This window comes from Triplophysa dalaica, chromosome 25 (genome assembly GCF_015846415.1).
Source record: "Triplophysa dalaica isolate WHDGS20190420 chromosome 25, ASM1584641v1, whole genome shotgun sequence".
NCBI classification, from domain to species: Eukaryota; Metazoa; Chordata; class Actinopteri; order Cypriniformes; family Nemacheilidae; genus Triplophysa; species Triplophysa dalaica.
In genome coordinates this window covers 15,520,612-15,536,258 of record NC_079566.1, presented here as the reverse complement: position 1 = coordinate 15,536,258, position 15,647 = coordinate 15,520,612, and the positions used below count along the sequence as shown (strand labels likewise).

The 15,647-nt window shown below is 38.2% G+C and overlaps 2 protein-coding genes across 2 annotated transcripts in view; both read left to right on the top strand.

Annotated features, from left to right (window-relative positions):
• Window positions 1-15,647, top strand: part of bop1 (BOP1 ribosomal biogenesis factor) — a 58,546-nt gene that overhangs the window by 1,454 nt on the left and 41,445 nt on the right. The window contains exon 3 of the mRNA XM_056741759.1: window positions 6,739-6,900. Within this exon, the coding sequence (XP_056597737.1) occupies window positions 6,739-6,900 (162 nt within the window). The remainder of the gene's footprint in view (window positions 1-6,738; window positions 6,901-15,647) is intronic.
• The window catches only part of stm (starmaker), a 73,678-nt gene that overhangs the window by 45,858 nt on the left and 12,173 nt on the right, over window positions 1-15,647 (top strand). The gene's annotated exons all lie outside the window — the stretch shown is intronic.

Below are 15,647 nucleotides of genomic sequence, written 5' to 3'. Positions count from 1 at the left end.
AAGAAAGCACCCGAAAGAGTATGCCAACAGTCAAATTATAAAGGGATCCTACTCGAGTAAATCAGGTACGACCAAGCATCTGGAAACTACATGTCTTAAACAAACGACTTAAACAAAAGAAGGATTTGAGAAAGGAACTCCGTATGACAGAATGAACAAGCGCTGGAAAGATGTAACTGACGCGGTCGCATTTTATCTGGCCAAAGACATGATTACCATAAAGACTGTGGAAAAAGAGGGCTTTAAAAGACTGCTCAAAGTCGTAGATCCACGTTATGAAATACCCAGCAGCAAATATATTTTCCTCCACGGCCATTCCACAGCTTTACTCCGAGTGCCGCAACAAGATGCAAAACAAAATTAAAAATGTAAATATTTTTGCAAACAGCTGATTTATGGTCTTGCACTTCCATTAAATATTAACTTGATTAAAATATCCTTTAAAATATAAATGGTAAAGAGTATATTTTTATATGGGGACATAGTTTGGCTGTATTGTAGCCCCTTTAGTTTGCAAAATAGTCTTAAAACCAACTTGAAGAAGAACCGGGATAAAATCGTGATCTATCTAGAAAAAAATCGTGATTTGATTTTTTTCTAGATCGCCCACCCCTAATTCAAAATAAATATTGTGCAAATTATTCAGTCAAGCAATGTCTTTTTCTTGTAAGGATGCAATGAATTGATAAAACATCAGACATGACATTGTTAGTTATACACTGTTCTTCAAATCATCATTTTCATTCGCAAAAAGAATTTTGTCAGTTGAAAACTTTAGTTTTTAAAGTCACTTCAGCATGTTTATAAGGTCTATACATTACAGCCAATGAATGTGTTATAATCTGCTGCCATTGAACATCTTCAACACTGTATTTCAAAGCACACAATGACTCATCTAAACACTCCACCACAAAAAATAACATTTTGTGACCTTCAGAATGAAACCTTTTTATAAAATATTTACTATTGGTCAACCTAAATATTGCAAAAATTAATGCAAAAGAGTATTAAAATATTAGAAATGCAGTGAAAAAATGTTGTGCTTTTGTATTTCCTGTAAAGTGGTAGTTTAAAGATACAAGCTTTGCCACCGTTTTCTGAGCGTTTTTCTGCTTTCTTTTAAAACATTAATATCACAACGATTACTGGAAATCAATTGTGGGAAGAAGAAATCGTTATCACAATTAAAATACGATTATTCCTGCAGCCCTAGTTTCTATACAGTATAAGAAATGGCCTGAGTCCATCTTTCAAACTAGCTAAAAGTCACATTATGTAGAATAGTAGCAAACCTCTTCCCATTACATGCTTTGAGGTTTAGTCATTAAATATAACGCATGATTGTTGCAAGTTAAGGATTCAGTGATGAATCTCTATTCTGTAGTTCTCCAAAAAAAAAAAAAAAAACATTTTTTTCCTACTATGGTAGTGGATGATGTCACAGAACTGAAAATTGTTCACATTCTTACAAATATATTTCTTTGTGATAAACAGAACAAATAAATCTGTCCAGGTTTGAATAAAGATAAATGATGACAGAATCCCTTTAAGTTAGTTAGCTGGGTTGGTTAATAACATTTAGGTAAATGATGAATTGGTCCAGATATTTAAGAACACACAGCCAATAAGTGTGCATTTGTGGAAGATGCAGTTTAATACCTCTGCATGAAAATGGCGAAATTACAACAGTCTTGATAACATTTTTGGGTCATGCGTGAATCCCAAACGTGTTTGTTTTACATTATAGATCTGATTATTTTACAATCATTCTAAGTAATGTTTAGGAGTCATGAGAGGGTGTTTCCAAACCCTGATGAGTTTGCTCAAACGTGCCTCTCTACTGCCCCCTAATGGAGCATCACTGATGGTTCTCCTCAATTCATCTTGACACAAAACCATCTCTCTTGCCTTCTGCATTGAGAGGAAACGAGATTGTCATTGTGTTACATTTTATTTCAACTGTTTATCAGATCAATTCCATTTGTCTTCTTCATATCTGGATCTAAAATTCACATTTGCAAGCCCTATTTTATGAGCTTTATTCTATGTCACCTGGAACATCTCTTATGAAAATAGTCCATGGTTTTACTCCAGTTACCAAAAAACATGTATACACTTTTACCAGCAAAAACTATGGTTCATTTTCAGTAGGGATTCAGAATATTCTGCAAAGCGATATTAGACGGAGTCATTTATTCATCCGATATTTGGCCGCCTTGGTTTATACGCTCGCTCTAATAATACATTCGACAATCTTGTTGTATCAGCAGCTTTAAATCTACCGACTGCTTTGTCAGTTGGTCGTAAATGTTTCAAAACTGTGTCAATGTAATCATTTCTAAATGCGTAGTGTTTCAAAGTTGGTGGACAAAAGCTTCTGTCAAATCAGTTTGCAGCTGGTCGCCTCAAAATCGGCAAATATCTGCCTGTTTTCATGTAGAAAAATGCATTTGATCATTCTTTGAGTTTGTCATAAGTCACTTAAAGCGCCAGGCTCAGGGTCATCGAGTCGAGCTCGAGTCAATCCATCGGAAGTGTCTGACTTTCCACAGGACACGATCGAATTCACAGCTTTGAAATCTCCGTTCGTAGTTGCCAGGAGGCCGTGGGACGTATTGTTCCTGTCTCAACCATTTAATCCGCCCCCCCATACGCGGTCTCTTTCCTTCTGCTCTTTTGTGGAGGGTCTTCTGAGAGATGGATCGTGGAGACTGACGCACACCAGGCAGAAGTTAATGCGGCTGCCGGAGACGTGACGGTTCCCGAGAGAACACAGCCGTGTGTCTGATCCAGCAGCGTCCGCTCACGCCGCGTGCGGGGGTGGTAGATGACATCGGGACGGGAGGAGGGGGGTTAGCAAAGACCAGAAGAGCTCGTCTTACCGTGAAACCTTTTCTCTCACTATAATGCACACCCACGCGCAGCGCGCGCTCCAAGCGCGTCTGGTCCACTTCCATCACCCATAGACGTGACGTTGGGGTTTATGGGGGCTATTTCATTCGCCGTGGATTAATTGAGTAGCTACGGGTTTAATTAAGTATCATGCCAATGGCGATGAGTGCCGTCGGATTGTTCCGTCCACAAGTCACTCAATAACTCAACCGCAGTTCAGAGGAAGCGTACGGAGTAATGGGCGACTCGAGGCCCCGCGAGCGGAACCCGGGACGCTTCGCCAACACGCATTAAAAACACTTCACCGGTTGCGTGGTTGTTGCGCGAACGTCGCAGTGTGAGCGATTTAAAGGCCAACGGAGGTGCTTGAATGAATTGGAAACGGATGTTCTGAGGTGAGGAGTTGTTCTCCAAAAGCCTGTCAGTGCGTTCATTTCCCGCTCTGATTCATAGATCGTATGTCACTCGTAACTTTCAGTGCTCGAAGATCCTCGTGCTTTAGCTTCGCAACATCTTCGGCCCACGCGCGTTTGTGGTCACGTTGGCACGGTGCCACGCTCCTCCAGACGTTCTGATGGGCTTGTTTTTATTCGCATGTACACCGTGAGCTCTTCTGTTTTGGCCAGTCGACCATCATCTGGTCAAATCATTTATCAAAGACCCATTTCCCTACACCCACATTCCTGTTTTTTATGATCAGACTTTTGGAGTTACTAGAAGAAATCAATTTGTTCTCGTTTGGTCTCCTTAAATGTGAAATTGTCCTTGCACCAAATCTATCTGAATGTTCTTTGCCTTTTGACGAAACTTGCGTTTTTTTGTTCTGAAATGGCTCGAAGTTGTTTTCCTTGTAATGTCTGATAAAAGGAGAATCAGTCTGAAGCAAACAGTTCGAACCGATTCATATAAATGAATCAACACGTCTGTTTTCACTGCTGAATTTCAAATCAAGACTCTTTTGAAGCATCTTTTAAAATATACTCACGAATGAATCTGTCCACCAAAAACATCATGTTTTACTCTTGTTTCGCAGGAAATGTGTACCTGAACATCCTTTAAACAACTAAAATGAAAGCGATATTAAAAATATTTTAAACCAGCATTTTTTTACATTAAAGAAAACTTTTAAATATATATTTATTAAATTGTTATAGGCATAGTTCACCCAAAAGTAAAACATCTGAACGTGTACGACTTGAGTCCAGTTATCACTAGTGTTAATTTCATTACCATAAATAATTATGGAAAATCTTTTGTCAACTAATATTTTCCCTGGATGAATGACGAGACAAAAAGTGAGACCATTAAACGACAACTCAGACTTTATCTGCACACAATATTGTTGACGAAAAACGATAAATTACCTAAAAAAACTCTTTTTTTTCTTTTTAATAGACAATAAATGTTACAGATTTTTGTGCGCTCCTCTGCTGTACGAGCGTTCATGTATGCGGTTGGCTTATAACAGGACTTCATATCCCCCAAACAGGGATGAAAGGTTAAAAAAGTATAGGATTTTTGCCAGCGAGGTAACTTCATTTATATAATCTGGCCACCGTACGCAAATGCGCTCACTGTGGAGGATCTCAAGTCTATAAACCAGATTTAAGCGATCACAAGCCGGTCTGTGTTCTCTTGTGAGCTGCTCGAGCCGTGTTGATCTCCACTACATTGTTTGTTTGTGATTGTTGAATAAAGACGTCCCACCTCGCAAATCTGTTCGCGACTACGTTCCAATGGTTCTCCTTCACGGTCAGTCGCGTGTGGTGTTTCTGGGGAATTTTCTATATTTTCACAGACCTCTCTGGAAAAAACTTTGATGAAGTTGAAGAAACTATGCACGTGATTTGACATTCTATTGATTTGAGCTCGTATACAGAGGTTTGAAAGACTCAAAGTTTTAAAAGCACTCATATTTTCTGTGATACCGTTTCTAAGATATGAGCTGTGTTTACACAAAAATACATAATTTAGTCATGTAATACAATGTTTGACGTTTAGGCTAGAGGTCGACCGATTCATTGTTTTTGCGGATTAGGCAGTATGAATTACAATCATTTGTCGTCAATAATCACCACCGAGAGTTTTTCAGGTCTGTTTTTTATCCAGACACAGCAGGGAAAGTTCTACTGTGATACGCAGGTGGAGATTTAATGAACGGATAATGTTAATGACATTCATTTTAATGTAAACAAACACGACAGTATATATTGTAAAATATTACAATGGATCAATCATTCTGCTAGTTTAGTGCCAAGAATGTTTTAAATTATTAAAATTTTAGAAATGACCTACTAATGATTTTGTTTAAGTCATACACTGGACTTTAATATTTATTAATGTAGTTAATTTTTTTAATTATCATTTTTAAAGTACAATACATTTTAGTGGTTCAAGCAACGTGTTTATTGTAATACATTTCATTTCTAATTTACTTTTTAGCTCCGGCAAAATCCAATATTGGTCGACCTCTAGTTTAGGCTAATATATGGGTTATTTGAAAGAGTATTATACATCTAAGGCTTTATATTTTCCATGTCATACATGTTCTTTGAATGCTGGTTAGAAATAAAATGTATTTGTGTCCGGTTGAAAAGTGGTGTTTGAATACACAGACATTTGAAAATAACACGGTTTAGTGTTGTAATTGGAATACCGTGAAACCGCTGCACTTTTGCTAAAAGTTATCATACCGTCAAAATCTCATAGCGGCCCATGCCTACTACTTATTGTAATAAGAGATACTTATAATGACATTTAAAAACACATTTCTCAAACAACAACAATCACTGTGATTATAATTTTTTGAGAAATACCCATTTTAATAATTTTAACCATTACACAGCATTATGAAAATGTGACTAAGTTTGTATCAAGGACAAGGATGCCTAAATAAGCTAAAAGTGTACGACTAAAATTAAATAGCTGACAAGATGAACACTAGTTATCACTACTCTTTTTTCACGTTCCTCATATACAGTAAATGTACTTGTTTTTCATTTATTGGTATCGTTTCTTGTGTATCCTAAAAGGTCACGTCCTCATATGACCTGTCGTTTACTGACTCGGAACCTCAGTCCTCCTGTTGTAAAGCTGTCTTTCAGCTTGTTTTTAGATCTTCAGCGTTCGCGGAAAACTGGTGCGTCCCCCGGGCCGCGAGGCATTCAGGAACGCAGGTCTTGGGCGTCTTGATGTGGATTTAACTGGGCTTCAGGGAGGAAGTGTTTCTGCAGTGGAAGAGATAGCGGCTGTAAATCAGAGCAGGTTCGCTCACCTGCCCCGTCACGGGCTCATGGGACACACGCTCTTCCTCTCCACCCCGTTACTGTCCGTTTGCTCTCGTCTTGAGGGATTGCTGTGTTGAATAACAGCCGGCACCACGAGTCCCTGCGTCCCGCACAGGATGTGAGCTTCTGGTGGCCGCTTTTGAACGGCACACGTGTAAATCACGCCAACGTGAAAATTTGTGTTTGAAACGTCCTTCACTGCAAGATGTTTTCTTAAATAAACGACTGTTTGAGTTGTTGTGTTGATGGGGTTTTTTCATATTATTTTGAGTGTCAAATGATGAGAATTAATGATACGTACCATGATTTTTGTCTCGGAGTGCTTTAAACTTTTCAGTAATGAGAAAACTTCAGTATCAGCTGGGTTCATCTACATATGATGCTAAAAACGGAGTTCCATGTTTTTTTTTTGTTGCATTTTTCATTTATTTGTTAAGAAATACAACCTGGACATCATCCTGACGTGTTCCCTACGTTTTTTCAATCCCTTCTGATGTTTCCAGATTAAATGTGTTTTAGAGCTTGTGCATTCTTGAACAGCCTGTGTTTGTTTTGACAGAATGACATCAAAGGTTCAAAGGACAAAAAAAAGAAGAAGAAGAAGTCGTCTTCAGAAGTGAAGAAGGATGATGAGAGTGTGACCGTGACGTCACAGAGAATCGAAGGCCTTAAGATTTTATCTCATGTGGACGAATACGAGCGGGACTCATCGGATGAGGAGGTAAACGCATCAAAACTGCTTCTGATTTGGTTTGATAAAGTCTGAGACCACATTGAACATTTTGTAACATCGGTTAACATGAACTAAAAATGAATAATAATTTTATTTAAAGTTTGTCAATGAAAACATGATTCAAATCAAACGTTGTAGTCGTTTACTGTAAGGAATGCACAAAATAACATAATAAATAAATGCCGTAAAATGTGTTGCTCATTGTTAGTTCGTTACTTTAACTTGGCAACGAAGCAAAGCATGTCGTTTCTAAACCCACAGGTTACACGAGGTTAAAATCTTTAGGATTCAGTGCTATTTCAAGGTCACCAAGCAAATGTTTTTTTTTTATAGAGATGCAAATTTTTATTGAGTTCTCTCTTACACTTGAATGAGTCCACATGTCACCGTGCGTCCAGGTGTTTGTGCACCTGCATGTTTGCTTTGCATGCTGTCAGCCTTTCATTTGACTTTCACATTTGACTTTCAACTCTTTTTTTTTGAATGCGATCCATTCAGCATTTGGCGTTGGGCTCTCTGAGAGATTTCTGTGATGAATTGTGTCTGACATGCTCAAATACTATGAATACTATAGCATACATGATCAAAGTTTGGTGTTTACTATAGTACAGTAGTATAGTAGAGTATGCTACTACAAATCACTCCTTATCAAGGAAATAATGAAGTGTACTACAAATTTACTATAGTACTTACTGACTTTTTTAATTGACTACATTCGGGTAATATTAGGAAAACATTGTCAGTTTGCTATAGTTAATTCTACTGAATATTGTTGTATATATGTCTACATATTCTAGGGGTTTCAAACAATTAATAGCGATTATTCACATCCAGAATAAAGATTTGTGTTTACATTATATATATCTGTGTACTGTGCATATTAATTTTGTGTTTGTAAACACAAAACATTCACATACTTGTCTATATATTTAGTGTATTAATTTATATTGACCAATAATTGAAATTCTAAATAAAAGTTTATTAATTGATATATTTTTCTTAAATATATGCATTTATTTGGATGTGTTCATACATACAAAATGAATATGCACAGTACATCAACATATATTATGTAAACACAAACTTTTATTCTGGATGCGTTTAATCACGATTAATCGACTGACAGCCCTAGTATAACTATATTTAGTCACTTCTGTGATGTACTGCAGTATACTACCATTTCTGACAGTTTACTATAGTGAATATGAAAGTATACTACATTTTGATCAGTATTTTCTACAGTTTACTATATGAAGTATTGAAGTATACAAAGTTATACGAAGTTGTATAAGATGCATCAGGTTGTGCGCGCAAGTTTTGACATATTGTCCTTTGTAGTGACATCTTGCATCGCAATACCATCAGTATTCTTGTGTAAATCAACTTTGTACATAATAATGTATGTAGTAAAATAGTTTATCACATTTTAATATAACTTCACAAACCAATAAATGAAGATTGGATTGTGTCCCCAATCCACCGTGTTCATGTCGACTATCACATCCACTTTTTAGTGCATCTTTGAGCCGTCACCCTACAAAGAATTTACATGTGCATTTAGATTTTTAGGATCTTCATTGCAGGGTTTGATCAGCTAATGTTTGATTAACAGGTTGACGTTTATCGCGATCAGTTTTGGTGAGAACGGGCCTCAAGTCTTGATCATTCTTGAATGAAGCCAAACGACATTTGGATGAGCGGCGAACTTAAAATTGTTTAGTAAGGTCAATGAGTCTAAATATAGTTGAAGAGCTTTCATTTCAGCATGTTTGTACAGGCACGATTACTTCACTCTTCCGTAGAAGGGAATATGGTTAGTTGTGCAATGTTTCATGTAAAGAAACAGGTTTTTTTGCGCTGGAAGCGTCTGAACCGCCGTAGGCCCGTCAGACATTACCACAATGACTCTTTTGCTTTGGGCTTCTGGAGAACGATGCACCTCGCGGTCTTATAACGTCTCGTATTTACCCACATATCCATAAAAGAATTCCTCTTCAGCTCTTTAATTCACACGCTTCATTGAGAAGCGCTGAACCCTGGCACAATGCACTCTGGGTAATTTGCCAGCCTGCGCAAACCTATACACAGCCGCCATCCAAAGGACTTTTTGGCGCTGTGCTTCTGAGCAGGAATGTTTTGCAGAAGTGTTATTGTTCTTGGGTAGATCCCCCATTTCTGATCGACTTTAATGCCCCTTCGTTCAGAACGCATCATTATTTATTTTTAATGGTTCTCCGTCCTCTGGTTTAATGATCTGGTTTTAGCCCATTTACTGTCTTTATAAATGTCTACAGTCGTGTGGTGGACCATTCATCAGTCCAGAAGAAGACCATATCTGATTTAGCAGAATAACCCGAGCGTTTCTCACAGCAGGCCGTTTAGAATCTGACAGGAATGATCCTGAAGTTTGTTGTTGAATTTATTCTAGACATTATTTTAGAAATCCACAATCTTGGAGAGGGTTTTGTTGCATAACAAACTTCTAAGGATGTGTGTTTAATAGCACCACTGTTAAAAATATTAAAAATAGAAATTCTGTCGTCATTTATTTAGCCTCATGTTTTTCAAAGCCTGCATGTGCCTCTTCTGTTGAACCCAAAAGAAGATATTTTGAAGAATGTTTCATGTTCAATGGTGTTCAGTTTTGTTTGGTTATCGAAATTCTTCAAAATATCTCCTTTTGTATTCTACAGAAGAAAGTCGAGGTTTGAAATGACACAAGGATGAGGAAATAATGACGGAACCCAAAAGAAGATATTTTGAGAAATGTCTCAGGGGTTTTGTGTTCACACTATGGAAGTCAATGGTGTTCAGTGTTGTTTGGTTATCGACATTCTTTCTTCTGTTGAACACAAAAGAAGATATTTTGAAGAATGTCATAAAGGTTTTAAATGACACGAGTCTGAGTAAACCATGATGGAAGGTTCATTTTTTAAGGTCTATGTGTGTTAAATAGAAGATGCCTACAGGTGTCTTGTACCTTTGTGCATTTGACAGAGATGAGGTGTCAATCTCATTACTTTGTCAACCTTGTCTAGTATCCCTCCGGCGGCCTTCTTTGATCAGCGGTGGTCCTGCGACCATTTGGCGTACGTCGAATTATCCCTCTTACCCCGTCTGGGGATGGCGGATCGGGTTGCCTGTCTGTCCCGTTGCAGCTCTCGACACAAGTTGTCTACAAATAAAAGTCCAGACTTCTAAATCCCCTTGTTTTTCAACCTCACGTCCCCCCTCTTTGTAATAAAGAGCTGTTTCCTGTTAGCGTGGTGAAGAGGGAATACAGGAGAGCTCAGCGTCTGTCCGGAAGGGGCTTTTCCCCTGCAATGGCTTTTCCATGTGCTCCTTCAGATGAATGAAGACACATTGAGGAATTAAAGGGAAAAGGGGCTCTGGCTCCCGGCCGCTAACTCTGATTTCTGCCGCCAAGCAGCTACTGCTCGCAGAATTCTTTCTGAGTGTGCGTTTAGTGCGTTTACAGTGTGCGTCAGGCGTGAAGTGGGTACACAAATAGAGGCAAATTGTGATCGTTGAAACTTACCTGGTGGCCTGAACTGACCCCACCAACCTGTAAAGTTGTTTTACATGAAGGATTCTTCTCTCAGACTCCTAGATTATATATTGATTTCTTTTCCAAATGTCAGGTGAATTAACGTAGACATTTCTAAACGTGCTCCCATGAATAAATACTGTGTTTACTTAAGTGTTTACTACGGTAAACTGTAGTAAAATTTCTTCCATAGTAACTGTTTACCAAGTAGTATAATTTTACTCCAGTTAATTTTACAAAATACTAGTTTACTATGGTAAGTATTACAGTATGCTAAAGCAGACCTGAAAAGCAGTCAATTGTCAGATTACTCGTTACTTCTCAAGAAGGAAGTGTATACTTAAAAAGTGAAGTGTATACTTCAGAAAAGTGGAGTGTATATATATGAACATTATTTAGTCATATCTGTAATAAATTATGGGATACTCTAATTTCTTATTTTTTTTTGTAAATATTTAAGTATATTTATTGTAAATATTTATCTAATATTTAAGCAGTATTGTGAGACTAGTGATTACTTTTAAGGTAACGAGTTTTTATAAAATAGATGTTTATATCAGTTTTAAACTTGTCTTTCTACTGGAGCATACATTCTCGCATATATTCATGGACTTAAGGTATAATGTTTGGTAACAAAGATGCATAAGCATGTTTAATATAAACTTTATTTCTTTACTGTAGTGTCAACTCATTTCCTATAGAGGGTGCTGTTTCTGCGTGGTTTCTGACAGCGTACGTTTGAAACCTTATTTCCAGCGTGCGGTAAGCCACGGATGAGCGATCCTCCTTTGAGGTTTCCGAGAGCGGCCCTCTCTCCGTGCTCTAATGTAAAGCTCCGGTGACAGGTAGCGGATCGAGGTCATGTCTGCTAATCGCATCCACTGACTGATTCCAGATTCCAATCCAGCGACCCGTGTGGAAGATGCTTTACATCCTCTGCTGCCGTCGTAGAAAGCCGGTCGGAAACCTCCGGCGACCTCAGCCGTCGCATGACATCCGTTTTATTTTCATTTAGTCATCGCTGTGTCTTCCTGGGGTTGGGATTTGCATACGTGTGGTTGAAAGCGAAAGCCCGGACATGGGCGAGCATTTGATGAGCGCGGTTAATGCGATTTCCTCCGGTGCCAGAATAATTACACCTTCTGGAAGTTTTGGAGCTCTGGGGTTTTAAGTTGCTTCAGGTGCTCCGATTTCGCCCGGGAAGGTAATGGCCGTCTTTGTCATTTCCACCCCGAGATTCGAGAGAGATTTCGGCCCACGCCGTCTGAAGAAAAGAGCCCTGTTTGCTTTCCTGCGCAAAGTAAAACAAACACGACCCGTGACGCGGCCGGTCAAGGTGTCCAGATCTCTCGAGAGTTAAGACGGAATCCAGCCGTCCCCCCTCCGCCGTGCCACCCACTCCTTGGAAACGAGCGATGAAATGTCGCACGTCTGGAGGTGCAAGTTTTATTTGCTTTGCTCGCTAAATTTGGGTAATCCCAAAGTTTAATTTTGTGATTGGGGCATTTCCAACAGCCGTCTGATGAGTTCCAGATGGGTTCTCAGATGATTGTGGTCAAAAATACGTTGGATTTTTAGCAGCTCTGGGTTCTTAGAAGCCTAATTTAGGCGAAGAGTGCCGTTTCTCAAGCCTGTCTTAACAAGGATTGACAGCGTTGTGCCGTCTTGCCATCTTTACTTGCTGGCTTGATTTGACCCATCGTCCCACAGCTGGGGGAGAAACGGCTTTCTTATATATTTTCATTCTTTAATTTTAAATTTATTTTCCATTCTTGCTCCCCATATTGATTGGCATTGCAAGGTCTCAGGATCCTCTGTGGAGGACGAGATTTTGAAGCCTTCGTTGCCATTTCTCGTCTCCAGAAAGAGACGCGGGGGTTCTGCTTGCCGGAATTAGAAATGTAAGCCATATCGAGGTTTGTCTAGCGGTGCCGTCCTCCAAACGGCAAGCTCCAAACTGTTGGGTACCTGAGCTGATCACGGCCGTCAACACTTTTCTCCGGGTCCACAGAAGACTGAGGTCAGAGCGGATGTTAGGGAAAGCCCTGACACTCCGTTCCGGCAAGCAGGAACCAGGGGGTCGTATCCATTCACCCTTGGCAGCCCAGCACCAGAGGTCTGAACTCTTCCCCTTTGACCTTCGGAAAATTCTGTACCGTTTTTGTTCAGCACTTGGATGGTTTGCCTTCATGTGTGGATGTTTGGCCCGAGTGAAATGAGAGCTGCGCTTGGTTTATATCCCTTGTGAATGATCATCATTCTCTTTCTTGGCTTTGTTATTTTCTTCCGACCCACCTTGAAATAACACGTTCTAGAACGAAGCCTTTTTGGCTAGCACAGTAGGCGTCAAAGTTCGATTGTTTTTTTTTTACATTTGCACATTTGGCAGACGCTTTTATTCCAAAGTACATTTCAATTATTCATTTTTATCAGTGTTCGTGTTGAGGATGGAACCCATCAGTTTTGTGTTGCGGATCCAATTGAGCTACACGAACGCTCATAGTTTAACCTAAAAATATTATGCTTTGCTTACCATGAACGCGTATGTTGTTTTGCGCAGATTGTTAAAGAACGACAGCCTGGGTCACCATTCACTTTCATTGAATGCAAGACCGATTGAATGAAAGTGAATGGTGACCGAGATTGTAAGTCTCTCACAGTGTGCCCTGTGTTCTGTAGAACTCCTAATCATACTTCAATTCATATAAATATTATTTATGCATTAAAGTTAATCAAACTATAAGTGCTTGCTGTATTTTCATTTTTATTTGTACTGTCTCTTTAAGGACTGCTATAATGCAATACTCATTGTCAGCATATCGCCCGCCAACAAACCAACTTCATGTCTTCTTGTTAAAAGCGCCGGCCGTGACTCTTGTCCATATACGTTACGTGCTGTTTGTCTTTTTCCCCAGAAAGCCGTCGGGTTGAACGTTTCGTGGAAGAAAATGATTAATATGTTTTGCGCTCCCGCAGACGCAGGCATGGATTTTACGAAACGTCTGCGCTTTTAAAAAAAACAAAGAGTGGTTTTGTTCTCCCGGATCTATTGGATCGGCCCGTACTTTATATTTATCAAATGAAACTAAAGTGAATGTGGGTGGTGTTCTGTTACCCCGGCCCAAAGGTAAAGGGGGATTTAAGGGCTGTATCCCACCGGGAGTCATTGGTCCCACACAGACCTCACACCCACGCTGGGCCTTCCACATCACTTATTTCTCCACCTGGAAAGAAGTCAAGCAAACGTCTAACCTGTTTGACATCAACCGTTCAACGAATGCGTTCGTATTTGTGTGTTTGGGAGGAGAGAAGCTGTTTAAAAGATCTTAGTTTTGTGTGTAATTGTAATAATTACATTTTTATGAGTTGGGATGTATTGGCCTTAAGAATTTTTATTCCTTAAAGGGATAGTTCACTCAAAAATGAAAATTCTGTCATCGTTAAATAAAAACTATGGCAGTAAATGGGGGATGAGATCTGTTTGGTTACTGACATTCTTCCAAATATCTTCCTTTGTGTTTAGTAGAACAAAGACATATATTCAGGTTCGTAACAACATGGAGGTAAACTATGACAGAATTTCATATTTTTTTTAACTGGCCCTTTAAGTGTGTAAGTACAAATAATAACTTGGTATATTTTTCTTTTTTTCAATGCAAATGCTACAAATCGTTAAAAAATCTTGGGTCATTTTGTTTCCCAAAGAAATGTGTCATAAGTCTTGAAATAATTAGTTTTAAATTTATGCTCAAAACAAGAATACAAATGAAAATATTTAAATATGAAATATTTTCGGGAAAATTTTAATTAAATAAAATATATATACAAAAAATATATTTTAAGTACCTAATTAGTTTTTTCTTACCCGTTTGGAAGATTTTATTTCTTGTTTTAAGAACAAACTTAATAATCAAGAACTCGTAATGCTTGTTTTCTGAAAACAGGTCTATAGTCGATTATTTAGCTTTTCAGGGAAATGTTTCATTGAAACATCGAAGACACATCAAAGCGAACAAAACGCAACGTATATTGACCGTCTTTGATATATGGTTATATCTTGTTTATTTTGTTTTACATCTTCTAGATAAGGAAACAAAGCATACAGGTCTATTTTACTCTGTTATTCTGTTCTACAAGCCGACAGCGGAGAAAACGCGCTGCTCTTCTCTCGGTAACAAAACCCACATCTGACAAGAATTGTTTCTAATGTTAATAAAGTAAACGGCCTGATCACTTTGTTAAGATCCTAAAAAATACCCCTCAACAAAGACGGAGCCGAATATGCTTTCCCTGTGATGGTCGTCTGAGGAAGATATTCTGATCAACGCCGTATAAATATTGTTTTCTTTGTCGTTCACGGTGAGTGTTTGTTTTCTTAAGCTTTGAATTGGATGTGCTTCAATAAATAAGGTAGGCCGATTTTTTTTGACTAACGTAAGAATCACAGCGCGTTTTAAAACATCAAAAATAACATCTGCGCGACTTTATTTATAGGCTGTAACTTGAAGGCCACGACACTATTTGAACTTCTAGAAGGAAAATCCTTGCTTTTACAAAAGTCTTATGTTAAGGCCAAATTCATTAACATTTGTTGCCGTGAAATGTACACTTTCATGTTTCTAATTGTTGAAATTAGCATTACTTAATAAATTCATTTTCCTTCGTTAAAATATATTAAGAACAACCGCTCTGAACAAGTTATGGTAATAAATGAATTATTGTTAATCATTTAATATGACGTTGGCATTTTTATATCTATAAGTATTTAAGGAATTCTGGCTCACCAGTTTTTAAAAATGTTGATGTGTCCGGGCATCCGGTGTGTAAACTTAAAATATTTAAACTAGCTTGCGATCTGAGTGAACAAAGATATAGGAACACATACAAATGATTTTTTATATTTTCTGTATATTATAAAATCATAACAGATGAAGTGAAGAAACCTGAAAAAGACATGACAACTCATAAGGTCTTCTTTAGGGGTAACTTAACCTTGTGGTGACGCAGTTTTATTCTTATGAAAAATATGAATATTCGAATAGAATTTGTAATATTCAAATAGTTATTGCGGATCGAATATTCGTGCACATCCCTAATTTGTACTGAAAAAGATACAGAAATGTACTTCATAAATTCTTTGTTTTCTTCTCCTTTCAAGAATCTGCTAGCCTATCCTTCTATATATGAA